Source organism: Hemibagrus wyckioides, linkage group LG21 (assembly GCF_019097595.1).
Source record: "Hemibagrus wyckioides isolate EC202008001 linkage group LG21, SWU_Hwy_1.0, whole genome shotgun sequence".
NCBI lineage: Eukaryota > Metazoa > Chordata > Actinopteri > Siluriformes > Bagridae > Hemibagrus > Hemibagrus wyckioides.
The window spans coordinates 11,318,321-11,332,754 of NC_080730.1; the positions used below are offsets into that span (position 1 = coordinate 11,318,321).

At 37.4% G+C, this 14,434-nt stretch overlaps 1 protein-coding gene across 5 annotated transcripts in view; it reads left to right on the plus strand.

Annotated features, from left to right (window-relative positions):
• Positions 1–286: 286 nt before the first annotated feature.
• Positions 287–14,434, plus strand: part of iqsec1b (IQ motif and Sec7 domain ArfGEF 1b) — a 193,301-nt gene continuing 179,153 nt past the window's right edge. For 3 of the 5 annotated variants that reach the window (XM_058373374.1, XM_058373377.1, XM_058373376.1), the window contains exon 1: positions 287–729. In XM_058373374.1, coding sequence (XP_058229357.1) covers positions 464–729 — 266 coding nt within the window. In that variant the 5' untranslated portion in view covers positions 287–463. The remainder of the gene's footprint in view (positions 730–14,434) is intronic. The other 2 variants (XM_058373375.1, XM_058373384.1) reach the window with 2 other exon arrangements.

The window sequence follows — 14,434 nt, forward strand, 5'->3', positions numbered from 1 at the left end:
CAAATTGAGTATTCCTCCCATCATGGCCATGACTCCCCAAAACGCAACGTGTGACGTAACTCCCCATTACCTTTAGGCCTCCAGTCTACTTGTTGATGTAATAAATACCCTGCATTTGTAAATTATGACTAGTTTAACACTCAGATACTCAGTGCCAACACGGTTTACACTGTTAGGGTGTTTTATCCAAATGATGCAGCCGTGGACATTAAGCACGGAGGCTGCTAATGTTCCTCCCGTTAAAGGGTTAAACGAGTTTCTCCAGCGGAGGAGCGCTTTTCCTGAGGGTAGTTATTGTGGCGCAGAGCCTGTGGACGGCGCGCTGCTGCAGCGCAACTTCTTCATTCGGAAAAGCGATAAGAGAGCAGCGGCGTAAACAATGGGCGAGCGGGGAGAGTGCGCCGCGGCGGATTGGGACGGAGCCTGTGCGTGAACGCGCTGCGGCGTCCACAAACCTGTCTCCATGGACGGGCGTCTGGCGCACGGCGACATGGAGAACGCGACGGAAAACCCCAGCAAAGCGGCCGAGTACCTGAAGGAGCTCAACAACATTATCGAGACCCAGCAGGAGTTGCTGGAGAAGCAGAAGGGTCGCATTGAGGAACTCGAGCACCAAGTGCACGAGCTGTGCGAGGAAAACGCGTGCCTGAAAGACCAACACCAACGGCACCTGGCTACCTGCAGACTGCAGCAGCTCAGCTCCATAAAGGAAAATGTCTTGCAAGAAAAGTAAGTCCATCATACTTTTTTTGTATGTGTGTGTTTTGAGGTCCTAACGGCGCTTGTTGCGTTTAGCGGCGTGCACCACAACCTGACGCTGAACGCGGTGGATCTGTCGCCAGTGTGTTGTCATTAGAGGAGGAAAGAGTTGCCCGGTTCTGTGTAAATATAAACAAAAATCTAGTGCATCGGTACAGGATGAAGTGGTGATCACAAGTGCAGCGCACACACCAGGCTTAACACACACACTAATACACTAATCCGGGAAAAACCGGAACAAAAATACTTTTGTAAAACCACATGGTCGTGGGTGCAAAACAATAGCGTGGCAATTCCATGTAAAGCCTTTTATTATTATTAGTAGTAGTAGTAGTATTGGTATTAGTATAAATCTCCCCGATCCACTGTGGCAAGCAGACCTGTTCCATCTACAACCGCATGCTGCCGTATCACCGTAGAATAAACCAGCTTCACTGCGTAATGGAGAAGGACTGAAGCATAACTGTATATTTCCGATATGAAATTTGGGAAATAATTTGAAGCTATTTGTGTCCATTTATCAAATTAGACATGTTTTCCGAGTAGATATCCGAATACAGTGATCATGTGCATGAACGTGCGTCCAGCTGTGAGTCTAGTGCTGAGATTGAGGGGTTGGATGTGTGTGAGTGGAAATATGCATGCAGATGCTTTATCCCTTAACGTTGCTGTGATGGACATCGTGTTGGTGACTGTGTTTTAAGGGTTGCCATTTAGATATATGTGTAATTGCAGATTTTCCTCCCAATAACTGTGATCCAGAACTGGTCGTTGTGCCTGTAAACGCTGGGGAGTGCAGGTCCTGTCAATAATAAATTAAGAATGACATTCTGTGGATTGTGCAACAGCTTTTCCATTTGCATGAGCATATTTACTTGTGTGTACAGGCTCCAAGCATCACTAAACTCTCCCATAGAAAGCTTTATTTTTTTTATTATATGTTGATAATCCTGGTAATGCTCTGGCCAACCCGCCCTCTTTCATGCTCTCTTTCCAACATGCTGCAATGTTTGAGTCTTTTATGTGGATGTGAAGCAGAGAGATCCATTAATCCTGGGATATTTATGGCTCACTTCTTAAGCTTTTGGATGTGAGATATTTAGGTACTTGATACTGATTTGTAGAAATGTACTTGATTCATAAATTGTTGAATTGATGCTTATTTTCACTGGACTGTCTTTATCTTCCATTTATCACTCTATCTAGCACATTCTTTAAAAAAAGGCTTCATCCATTGTCAGATTAGTTATGTAGGGAATCTATAAATGTCCCATGTAGAAAGTAGAATACTGTGTGTGTTTATGTAAGGTAAATAGAACCTGTTTTAGAAATATAACCGCTTAATGTGTGGAGGTCTGTTTGTTGCCCTGTACTACCAGTCTGTTTGACGGCTGACTTGAATTGGCAGAGCAGCAGCACCTGCTTACAGTGCATTCTCTCTCTCTGTACTGTAATACAATGCTGAACAGATGCTGAGCTGATGGCTTTGGCCCAACCCTCTGTACAAGTTTGTTTCTCTCCTCAAACTCCATCAGCCAGCACATCTTAACATAACAGTACACCAAGTCTAGCGTCTCTATTTCCTCTCGGTGAAAACTATGAGAATTATTTAACTGGGAAGTAAAATATAACTAGTTTTCTATCTATTGGCCCACAGTCATTGGAGTTTGGTGTTAGCAATTCAAACTAGACCTCTAAGCGAGTCATACAGTCCTTTCTTTTTTGTGCACTGTAAGATCTTCAGAAAGCTGCTGGTCAGCTTTTCAGTGACCTTTTACCTTAGGATATCATAAGAATATTAAACAACAGCTAACCCATGAGTGCCCACCTCCAGTACCGGAGCTGCGTGAGTTTAGTTCAGTTTAATCTATTGCTCTAGGTACATCCGAGTGGGGAAAGCAACAGATGTTCCAAGTTAGCCATGTGTGTGGTTTTAGCTTTGAATGGCACGCAAGTCAAATCAGTAGGTAATGAGTTAGTTTTAAAAAAACTGAGTTAATAATGAGTTATTTAAAAAAAAAAAAAAAAAAGTTTTACGTCTTATGTAAATTCCGACGTCACTCATCCTTAAATATAAAATTGAAAAAATAAATCCAATTTCCGGCGCTTTACACAACCTTGCGTCGGTCCCTCTGTCACATAGTAACAATGAAAAATGGCTAATAAACTAAATGGCCAAACTAAACAAAATTATTTTTATAAAATAAGAAAATACATATATTCAGTATTGGTATCACTATAGGTAACATATACAGCGCTTTATAGGGGCATTTCTGACTTGCGGTGAAAATTGACTTGTGTCGTGCATCCTGGAACCAATTGACGGCGTAGGGCAGGGTATGAGTGTATATAGTCAAATATGATTTTGGGTTACCTAATGAATACTAGGAAGAATAAATTCTGCTTTAAAATGCTCTGATGGTTTCATCCATCCATCCATCCATTTTCTGTAGCACTTCCATCCTGCATAGCACTTCCATCCTGCATAGGGTTGCAGGGAGCCTGGAATCTGTCCCAGGGGACTTGGGGCACAAGGCAGGGGACACCCTGGATAGAGTGCTAACCCATCCCAAGGCATAATTACACACACTCACAAAACTATTTAAACACTACTTACAGTTTAGCCAGTCAGCCTGCAATGCATGTCTTTGGAACAGGGTGGAAGTTGGACTACCTGGAGGAAACCTCTCAAGCACAGGGCAAAACTGCAAGCTGGGGAAAAATGCATGGGGACAAAAAGTGTGAAAGGTGGGATTCAAACCCCCAACCCTAAAGGTGTGTGCTAACATTATTTATAAATCATTATTTAAAACATACCGGACACTTGAGGTTTGCAGTGTGAGATGAGGAAAAACAGTGAAATGGTACATAAATGTATAAGCAATCCATGTGTGCAATGGTCCATAGAGATGAAGATGAATTACAGGGCTGCTTAATTCTTAGCCATACCCTCCTTCTTCTCTTCCTCCTCCTTCTCAGTTTGCATTTTCACTTGTCTGTACATAGAATGCCAGCTCCAACACATGAGGTGTTGTGTAATTATGAAATTGTATTGATTTCCTTGAGCTTTGGGATTTTGAAGGGTTTTAAATGCCATGATGAAACTCACTATGTACGGCTATGTACTGCCTAGTATTTGATTACTCAATATTGGCAGAAGATTCATATTAAATTCTGATTAGAAATGTAATAAATATTAAAATGAAAAGCTGAGCTGAGCATGTGTATTTTGAAATCCAGTGATAAGTCGTGTAGTGTATATTGAGCTGTAGTCATCTTCCTGGGCAGTTGCACAGATATAAATTGGCTTGTCAGTGTTGCCAGATACAGATGAGGTTTCAGCAGACTGACACAACAGATGTGCAGCAGAGATCTGGGTTCACTCTCCTGACCTTTAACCCCACAGAGTACATGTGGGTCAGCCTCTAACCCTCTCCCTGCCTCTGATGAGTTATTTCATCAGACACTTATCGGAAAGGGAGAGTAAAACAAGTGTACACTTGGATGCTTTTCAGTTCTCATTGTGAGTCGTGTAAGGGGAAGACCGAACACACAAGCTACTAAAGGAGCAGGATGCTTTGTTTACATTGCTATTGTTTTCCTGTTACAGTATTCATACACACAATAGTGTATAACGTGTGTAATCTGTAGAATCAGTGTGTAATGCTGCTATTGGTAGTTTTGAAGTCCTGTATATGGAAGCTATTTTGCACATACTTTGCCCTTAATTTATTTTATGATTACGATGATGTGTGTTCGTTTTGTTGGTGATAATTTAACAACAAAATTGTCATATTTTATATCAAGGCGGTGTTGAAATCTGATTGGTCAGAAGGGATTGATGAATTTTCCCTCACAGCCAGCAGGTTTGTGTGATTTATAATGATGTGATTTTAGCTACAGCTAGTACCATTTATCACAAATTATACTTTATTTCAAGTTCTGCCTACCGTTACACATTTTTTTGGTAGAAGCTCCACAGGGAACATCAGCACATACTTGTAATGAGTTTTCATTCAGAAATGAGCTGAAAGACCAGTCTTTTTCTCCCCGGACAATGAGAGCTGAGCTAACCACCATGGGAAACTGGAATGATTTGCGCAGGTGTTTTAAACTCTCCAGTATTAAGATGCTTCTTGGAAGCCACTCCCTTCCCCCAGTCTCGTACGCACTGTGTGTTTTATATTCTTTACTTATCACATTTTTGAATCAGTGACTGATGTTTGTATTGATTGACTCTGGCATCCTGTGTTGTATTTTAGACTGCATTTGGCATTGGAGGGTTTCTTTTTGAACATTCTTTGCATGACGGCAGAGAGGGAAAAATATCCTCCCTAATTCAGAATGGAAAAGTCATGCTTGTCAGCAGCTGTTCATCTCTATTTGCCTTCCACAGTTTCATATTGTTACTGCACCTATTCACTAGGTCATGTTGGCAAGTATGTTTGAGTTTGTGTGCTGGATTTCTGTGATGTTCAATAAGGGAGCAGGCTGTTGTATTGGAGCAGATCGCTAGTCTTCGTTGCTTTGCCACGTCAGCTCTCCTTATGCTGACCACAGCAACCACAGCAAGCTGCCAGCGCAGTCCGAGCCCTGGAACTGTACGTGGTGTTTAAATGCAACAGCATGCAGTGTTGAATGTGCCTGTGTCAAGCAGTGAATCATTAGCGCAGCATTGCCGCTGCATCCGAGCTGAATTCTTTGGAATGAACTTTAACCTTTGAGACTCCACTGTGAAGTCTGGAGTCTAGAGTGACATCACAGTGTCAAGCTGGGATTTATTAACACCTATAACATATGCTCAGAAAGTAGGGGTTTCAAGGAAAAAGCAAGGCTAGCACAATCTATTCATCAGCATAGGCCTAGCTACTATATTTTTAAATGGAATAGCATTTTTAAAAATGTGTATCATCTTTCCAATGGTCTGAAATATTTCTAAATATAATTAACATTTAGGCCCTAAATTTCAATATTGTAACACTCCCTTGAATTTGTTTTGCCTTGCCCATGAGCATTAATCAGGACAAATTTGAAAGACATAGACTTTCAACTTTTGTCTCAAGTAAAAGAATCTTTTATAGAGTTGTCATGTATAGACTTTGTTGATATTTGAATTGATTTTAATTGAAAGTTTGGTTAAAAACCCTAAGTTGCCATAAAACCATCATTAAAGCTGATATGACAGTAAACTTAACAAACAAATAACATTTGTGAAAGAAATGTAATAAGAACTTTTTATAATTATAATTTGCCTCTCAAATACGCTTGAGCATTTGCCATCTCCATTTTCTTCATACTCCAATAAATTTTTTCTTACTTATTCATACACTTGCTGATTATATTTTAATAAGTAGAATTAATTATTGAAGCACACTAAAGGTCAACACCTGACAGTTATTTCTTTTCTTCAACTATAGAAATGTTTCTTGCTTTTTTGTGTTAGCTGCAGTTCTGTCTCAGGCTGTGTGCTGAACAGTGGTGCATGTAGAACCCGGTGGTCTCTAAGCTACGAGTTCATCAAGCATATTAAAATATTTCCAGCAAAATATTTTCTAGATGGAAAAATCGTTCTTTTGTCAGCGTGTAAATAGAACATGGATTGTCCAAGGCCATCTGTGTTGCGTATTCATCCTGGATTATAAAGCCAAGTTTTTCTATGTTTTTTTTAAATGTCACATCAAGAACAGCGCAAGAAAAACGACACCACAGGAGACTAAACTACCTTCCGGTCACGACGTTTATGTGGTTAATTTATTTTCAGCCAAATTGCCATATAGAAATATTTAATACTGAGGATGAATTAAGTTTTATTCAGTTTGTCTTTATATGGGTTGCTAACCTCACAGAAATAAACCTTTACAGAGTCATTTTTAGACTCTTTCACATAAAATTTACACATAGTAAAAAAAAAACCCCAAAAAAACCACACATTAAAATCTGCCTTTTACCACATCAGCATGCTATTCATGATCTCTCTGTCAAATATAATTTAGTACCATGGAGCGGTATTCCACCTTATTGGACTGGGGGATAATGTGACCCCAAACTACCTTGTTATTGTTCCTCTTTCTCTTTCATGTTACACAGGTTTAGTAATGGTGATTCTCAGACAAATCTGAGGAAAGGAAATGAAAGCCACCACATCTACAGTTTCCTTTGTGCAGTGTATAAAGGATGCTGCTGTGCCACAGCCAGGTTTATATCAGGTTAAGGTAAAAACACCACTCAGGGGAAGCCCGTACAATCTCTTTTCATCTTTTCAGTAAATTACATTTCCAACTCCATGCTTGACTGACTAGCACTGGATTCTGACTGAAACTGAGATACGTTCTTTACTCGTAATTGTGTTGTTTTTTTTCCCTTTCCCCTTTTCCTCTCTAAAGTTCAGTTGTCATGTTTCTTCAGAGTATACACCCCGGCTGTGCAAAGATCAAAAGCAATAGATCCTATTAAATAAAAGTGGCGCAACTGTGCGTTTAACGTGCACTGCAAAGACCTCCAGCAGCTCGTCTAATGATCCCATGGGTGCCTTTTTCAGCATCCTTATTTTCTTTAGCAGCACTGCAATACGGTCGTCTTATATTTTGCTTTCAGGTTGAGTTCGCTGCCACCAGCACTGCTGGAAGAGGCATTTTTGAATTTCATGGTGATGGATATAATTGTGGGAGAGAGTAAGAGTGCAGAGAAAGAAATGCCACTCATCATATATTTTTTTAATGTGTGTATTTGACATTCTGGAGATCCTCTAGCCATACTTTTTCAAATTTTAAGATGAAGAGAGAGCATGGGCCTGCAAGGCTTTCCAAACTACCAGAACAGACTGATCTAAAAGCTCTCCTCATGGCACTGGCTGTTTGTCTGCAGTCATCATGAGGTGCAAATAGCATTTGATTGTAGGTTTCATATGCAGCTGAAATGTGTTCTGTATTGCTGCTGGACTTTTTTTTTTTTTTTTTTTTTTTTTTTTAAAAAGCAAAATATTAAACCAAATATTTGTTATAGGAAATAATGTGCTTCATATATTGAAGTTGTTATTGTGTGTATATAGTACATTTTATATACATATTTTGTTGTTTGTGTTTATTATATTTTAGATTAATGTTATTTATATTAATAATATTAAGTATATGTCTATACATACTTAATTTCTAACACATATAATTTATTATTTATATTATTAAATATAATTTATTTATAAATTATAGCATGCATTTTATATATATATATATATATATATATATATATATATATATATATATATATATATATATATATATATATATATATATATATATATATGTGTATGTATGTATGTGTGTGTATATAATATATATATATATACACACTATATTGCCAAAAGTATTCGCTCACCTGCCTTGACTCGCATATGAACTTAAGTGACATCCCATTCCTAATCCATAGGGTTCAATATGACTTCGGTCCACCCTTTGCAGCTATAACAGCTTCAACTCTTCTGGGAAGGCTGTCCACAAGGTTTAGGAGTGTCTTTATGGGAATTTTTGACCATTCTTCCAGAAGCGCATTTGTGAGGTCACAAACTGATGTTGGATGAGAAGGCCTGGCTCTCAGTCTCCGCTCTAATTCATCCCAAAGGTGTTCTATGGGGTTGAGGTCAGGACTCTGTGCAGGCCAGTCAAGTTCCTCCACACCAGACTCCGTCATCCATGTCTTTATGGACCTTGCTTTGTGCACTGGTGCACAGTCATGTTGGAAGAGGAAGGGGCCAGCTCCAAACTGTTCCCACAAAGTTGGGAGCATGGAATTGTCCAAAATGTCTTGGTATGCTGAAGCATTCAGAGTTCCTTTCACTGGAACTAAGGGGCCAAGCCCAGCTCCTGAAAAACAACCCCACACCATAATCCCCCCTCCACCAAACTTTACACTTGGCACAATGCAGTCAGACAAGTACCGTTCTCCTGGCAACTGCCAAACCCAGACTCGTCCATCAGATTGCCAGATGGAGAAGCACGATTCGTCACTCCAGAGAACGCGTCTCCACTGCTCTAGAGTCCAGTGGCGGCGTGCTTTACACCACTGCATCCGACGCTTTGCATTGCACTTGGTGATGTATGGCTTGGATGCAGCTGCTCAGCCATGGAAACCCATTCCATGAAGCTCTCTGCGCACTGTTCTTGAGCTAATCTGAAGGCCACATGAAGTTTGGAGGTCTGTAGCGATTGACTCTGCAGAAAGTTGGCGACCTCTTCGCACTATGCGCCTCAGCATCCACTGACCCCGCTCCGTCAGTTTACATGGCCTACCACTTCGTGTCTGAGTTGCTGTCGTTCCCAAACACTTCCACGTTCTTATAATACAGCTGACAGTTGACTGTGGAATATTTAGGAGCGAGGAAATTTCACGACTGGATTTGTTGCACAGGTGGCATCCTATCACAGTTCCACGCTGGAATTGACTGAGCTCCTGAGAGCGACCCATTCTTTCACAAATGTTTGTAAAAACAGTCTGCATGCCTAGGTGCTTGATTTTATACACCTGTGGCCATGGAAGTGATTGGAACACCTGATTCTGATTATTTGGATGGGTGAGCGAATACTTTTGGCAATATAGTGTATATATGCACAACCTATAATTCTAACTAGAATTTAATGTTTTCTGTAGAAGATTATTACTTCCCCACATCATTTTGGAAAATTTTGGTTCTCTCTACAATATTACTTCAGCACATTGATGTTTGGTTGCATTTGTTTATGCACAGCTCTATTAATTTCCTGCCACAACATCTCAGAGTGGCTGAGGTCTAGATTTGACTGGTCCATTGTAACACCTTGATTCAGATTTGCTGGTGTGTGTAGGATCATCGTCCTGTTGCATGACCCAGTTTGGCCCAGCTTAAGCTGCCGAACAGATGGCCTCAGATTTGTCTCAAGAATATTCTAGTATAAAGTGGTGGATTGTTGTCTCACTGACTTTTAGTTTAGTTTTTCTGTAGCTGTAAAACAAGCTCAAATAATCCACCTCCATCACCATGCTCGACAGTTTCTATATTTAGTATTATTATATTGTAATGAAGTGGATTATATATGAAAACTTTGCATGATCAAGACCAAACATCTCCACCTTGGTCTCATCAGGTCCAGAAAAACTACAAGTTTTTCTGATGTCATGTCATAAAATGGGAAATTTTTAGAAAAAAGATGGCAATATGATGCTTCCTAGATTGATGATCAGTAACAGTTGCTTCTCCACTCATGGATAATGTCCTTTCATCCTGGCATGACACATGCCTAAGTGCTACAAAAGACCAAAGTTGTGCTTTTGTAGAGGCAGTCACGTTTCCTGATTGTGATTATTATTATTATTATTATTATTATTATTATTATTTTTATTATTATTATATTTATATAATATAATAATAATAATAATAATAATATTTTATAATAATATTTATTTATAATAATAAGATAGATAGATAGATAGATAGATAGATAGATAGATAGATAGATAGATTCACATTAGTATAATGGGCGTTTCATTTCTGGCATTTGGCAGACATTCTTTTCCAGCCTAGCGGTGGCAGCTTGGTGTATCTGGGATTCGAACTCACAATCTTCCGATCAGTAATCCAACACCTTAACCACTAAGATGCCACATCCACTACTACTAATAACAGTAATAACCATTGTAACTTAAGTGTAAGTTGTGTTGTTGCTGTTACAACATATGTGAAGAGTTGCAAACATGAAACTAATACAAATACAAATTATATAATATAATACAAAGCAAGATTTTACTGTACTGAATAAAATAAAGAGAGCAGTACTGAACCCACAAGCCTGTGTTTGACACCTGAGTGTTGCATGTTGTGTTGCCTTCCACTGAAGAAGTGTTACTGCGTGTACTGTTTGTCATTCTGCAGTTCTTCTGGACCAAGGCGATGTTTATTGCTTTAGAGACGGAAATTCTGTTATTTGTGCCAAGCATAATTAACATTCTAATAATGTAATTCATCATCCCTGGAGTGAGAATTCCCTCTGCGTGTTGTGGCTTAGAAACATTAGCCTAAAGCCAGTTCACTCTTTCACATGTCAGCACTTTGGTCTTGTGAAATTATTATGTATGCACTTTATTAACAGGACTCCATCCATCTGTAATTAGAGATGAGTTTTAGACTCTGTGTGACTGCCAGTGTAATAATAGTCCCTTGAATTAGTCAGCAGGCAGAATATCCTTTTAAGGTGTCATTAAAGACGTTTTTAATATAATTACGTCCGGAAATGTGCATTACTACTCTGGAGCACTCGCTTGTGATACCTTGTCCTTTTTATGTGGTTTGTCAATATGCACAGTAATTAAAAGCAATTTCCCCAAAGTATTTGCTTTAATACACTGAATTTGGAATCTTCAGAGTTTTATCCAATCAAACTCCATTCACAAAGTTTACTGGGTAAAAGAGTTTGAAAAGCATCTGTTGTGTATTATTTCATGTAGAAAAGGTAGATGCCAGCATGTATTGCATCTTGATATTTGGCATTTACTGTATTTGTAAAGCTGGATTTAAGCTTGTGTACTGGATGGAGGAACATTTTCAACAAACCTCAGGCTTGTGATATGGCTAGTACACATGAAACATACTGTGAGCACCAATGTTTTTTAAAAAATTAAATACTAATAAAAGTTCTCATTCAAAAATGTATTTATGTCAGGGAGAGCTCTGGAAAAATTGATGAATAGTGATTTCATACTGGTTTTATATATTTTATTTTTATTTATTTATTTATTTTTACTTTTCCCTGTGGAAGATATGGATGGTTGATATGGTTTCAGTTGATGAAGGGTAATTAATTGTTCATTACATTAAGAACATTTTAGTTGTTTTAAAATCCACTTTTTTTTTTTTTTTTTTTTTTTACTGCTCACTGATTTAGTCCATACATCTCCATTAGGGCAAACCGTATAACAATTTTATTTGTATAGCACTTTTAAAGATGAACATTGTCATGAAGCAAATGGATAAATTCAGGATATATATATATATATATATATATATATATATATATATATATATATATATATATAGATATATAGATATATATAGATATATAGATATATAGATATATATATAGATATATATATAGATATATATATATATATATAGCTAGATATATATATATATATATATAGAAATAGATAGATATATATATATAGATATAGATAGATATATATATATATATATATATATATATATATATATATAGATATAGATATATATATATAGATATATATATATATATAGATATATATATATATATATATATAGATATGTATATATATACTTTTAATTTTTACCTAATAAGCAAGTCAGAAGTAATGGTGAACAGGAAAAGCGTAAGAGGAACCAGATTAAAAGTAAACTCCTCTTCATCTGGGAGACACAAGATAGTGTGCTTCTAAATCATTTTCCTTTAAAACTGTAACTATACGGTCAAAAAGTGTGATTATGTAACCAGGAAATTCTTTGTAGTTATAACATGAAGTCTATCTTGTTGAAGTTATCATCCGTTCACTGATGGAGACATGTGCTAAACTGTTCATGGCAATTGCAGTCCTAAAGCTATAATAGAAACCATGAAGATGACTTTGGACTGCAATTGCTGGTGCCATCCACACTAATCTCATTTATCTTTAGGCTGTCCATGTGGATTCATCCTCAGCAGCAGCGAGTGGTTTCCAAAAAACCAAAACGAATCCAGCTAATAACAGTGATGAACTTTAATAAATAAAAAATGAATAAAAAAAGAATTCTAATGAAAAAAAAGAATTATAACTTTGCAAAATTACAAAGTGAGCAGTTCTCTATCTCATAAAATAACCTGTACGCATGAACCTGGAATGATTTGTTCAGGTGTTGTGAGCTCTCTGATATAAATGGACACATTTAAAACCTTGCCCTTTTCCCCAATCTTATATTTAATCTCTTGCTCTCATTTGGACTTTTCTGTATAATAAAAGAGAATTGGTTAATTCGTTAATGTGAACGATTTCAGTATCAGTATATCAATTTATTTCAATTTATTTGTTATATGTTAGATTTAAATTAACTGTCTAACTATTTTAACTATATAACATTAGACAAGTATATAGTTAACATTGGTTAACTATTAGCAAAAATAGTCAAAAATCTGATTTCAGCTAAAGAGAAAAGATTTTATATTCAAAAATATTTAATGATAAATCTTCTTTTAATTATTTAAAGATAATTAAACTGACAAAATATGTTTTTTTTTTCCCCCTCCCTACATGTGCCCTAGCTAAGTTTCAGGGTTTTTGCTTTTGATGCTTGTTTTCCTTTATGTTTAGGCTGTATAGATTGATTACATAATTTGTAGAAAATGACAGTTCATGAGCTGGGCAAAAAACAGTATCACACAAGCCTGCTTTTAAATTATATGATAAAAGGTAGTTGCTGCTCCTTAGAGATCCTTGGTGTTCATTAATAGGGTTATATCAGCGTGATACAGACCTAAAATTCTGCACTTAAAGGTGTGATTAGCGGTAACTTTTGCTACGCACATTCCCGTGTTCAGTATAAAATGCATCGCATACCATGACTTGTTCTAATGAAACACCACTAGTCTTCCAGTATTGATTTTATAGAGTAGACTGACTGATCCTGCAGCACACGGCACATGTGCTCCTCCTTTGGTTGGTCAGTAAAGTCCAGGAGCATGCCCCAGACCTGACAGAGAAACACCTTTATTGGATTTTGTCTGTTGAAAGTCCAGTGAGAAAGCAGGGCTTTTCACATGCTGTTATAGCAGACAGAATTATTGGAATTTGAGCAGCGGGTCAGTGAGGGTCATGAGAGCTCGTTTAGCTCTGAGTGGAGATGAGATGAGGAGATCACCGCTGGATTTGCTGGAATGTTCCATGTATGGTGATGTTACTTCTACCAAATAGCCATTACCAATGTTAGCAATGAAGATTTTCATTTTCGTTGGTTAATAAAACCATCTTTCTGACGAGCATTTCATTTTAAAAGAAACTGCCTTTACATCCTGCTGTGGATATTTAATGGAGCATGGATTTTTATATTAAAATCTAGAGGATCAAAAATGATGTGCTCGACCTCTTACAGGTGCCTCACAAGGTTATTTAACCCATGTGGTCTAATCTAGTGAGAGGTCAGGATGAACTGTCCATCAATAAAGGCGACAGTTTAATAAGCTGTTTAAGCCAGACTTTGTCTTTCACAGGAAGGAAAGTTAGAACAATATGACAAAGGAAAATCTACAGTTCTGCAAGTAAAATCTGTCTACATAAAATTAAATTATACTATTATATTCTTAGATAAAGCGATAAAGTTCTGATGAATTTTGATTATAGATGCATTTAGTAGTGACACAAAATCCTGGGCACATCCTGCAGTTGAAATGTAATGCCAAGTGCATGTGCATTTAAAAATAAGCAAAAAAAAAGATTGATTTGATTTAGGAGAATCATTTCAGCTCCAGTCTTTTTCAGCTTTTATGAAATCCTGATGCTGTTTTTCTGCTTCGAGCTTCTGAACTTTTGACTTTCTCTCATTCAGTTCAGTTTTATTTATACTGCACTTTCAAAAATGAACACTGATAATGAATGACATAAAGCAGCTTTACAGAAATCCAGATAAGATCTAAAATTAGGATTAAGGTTA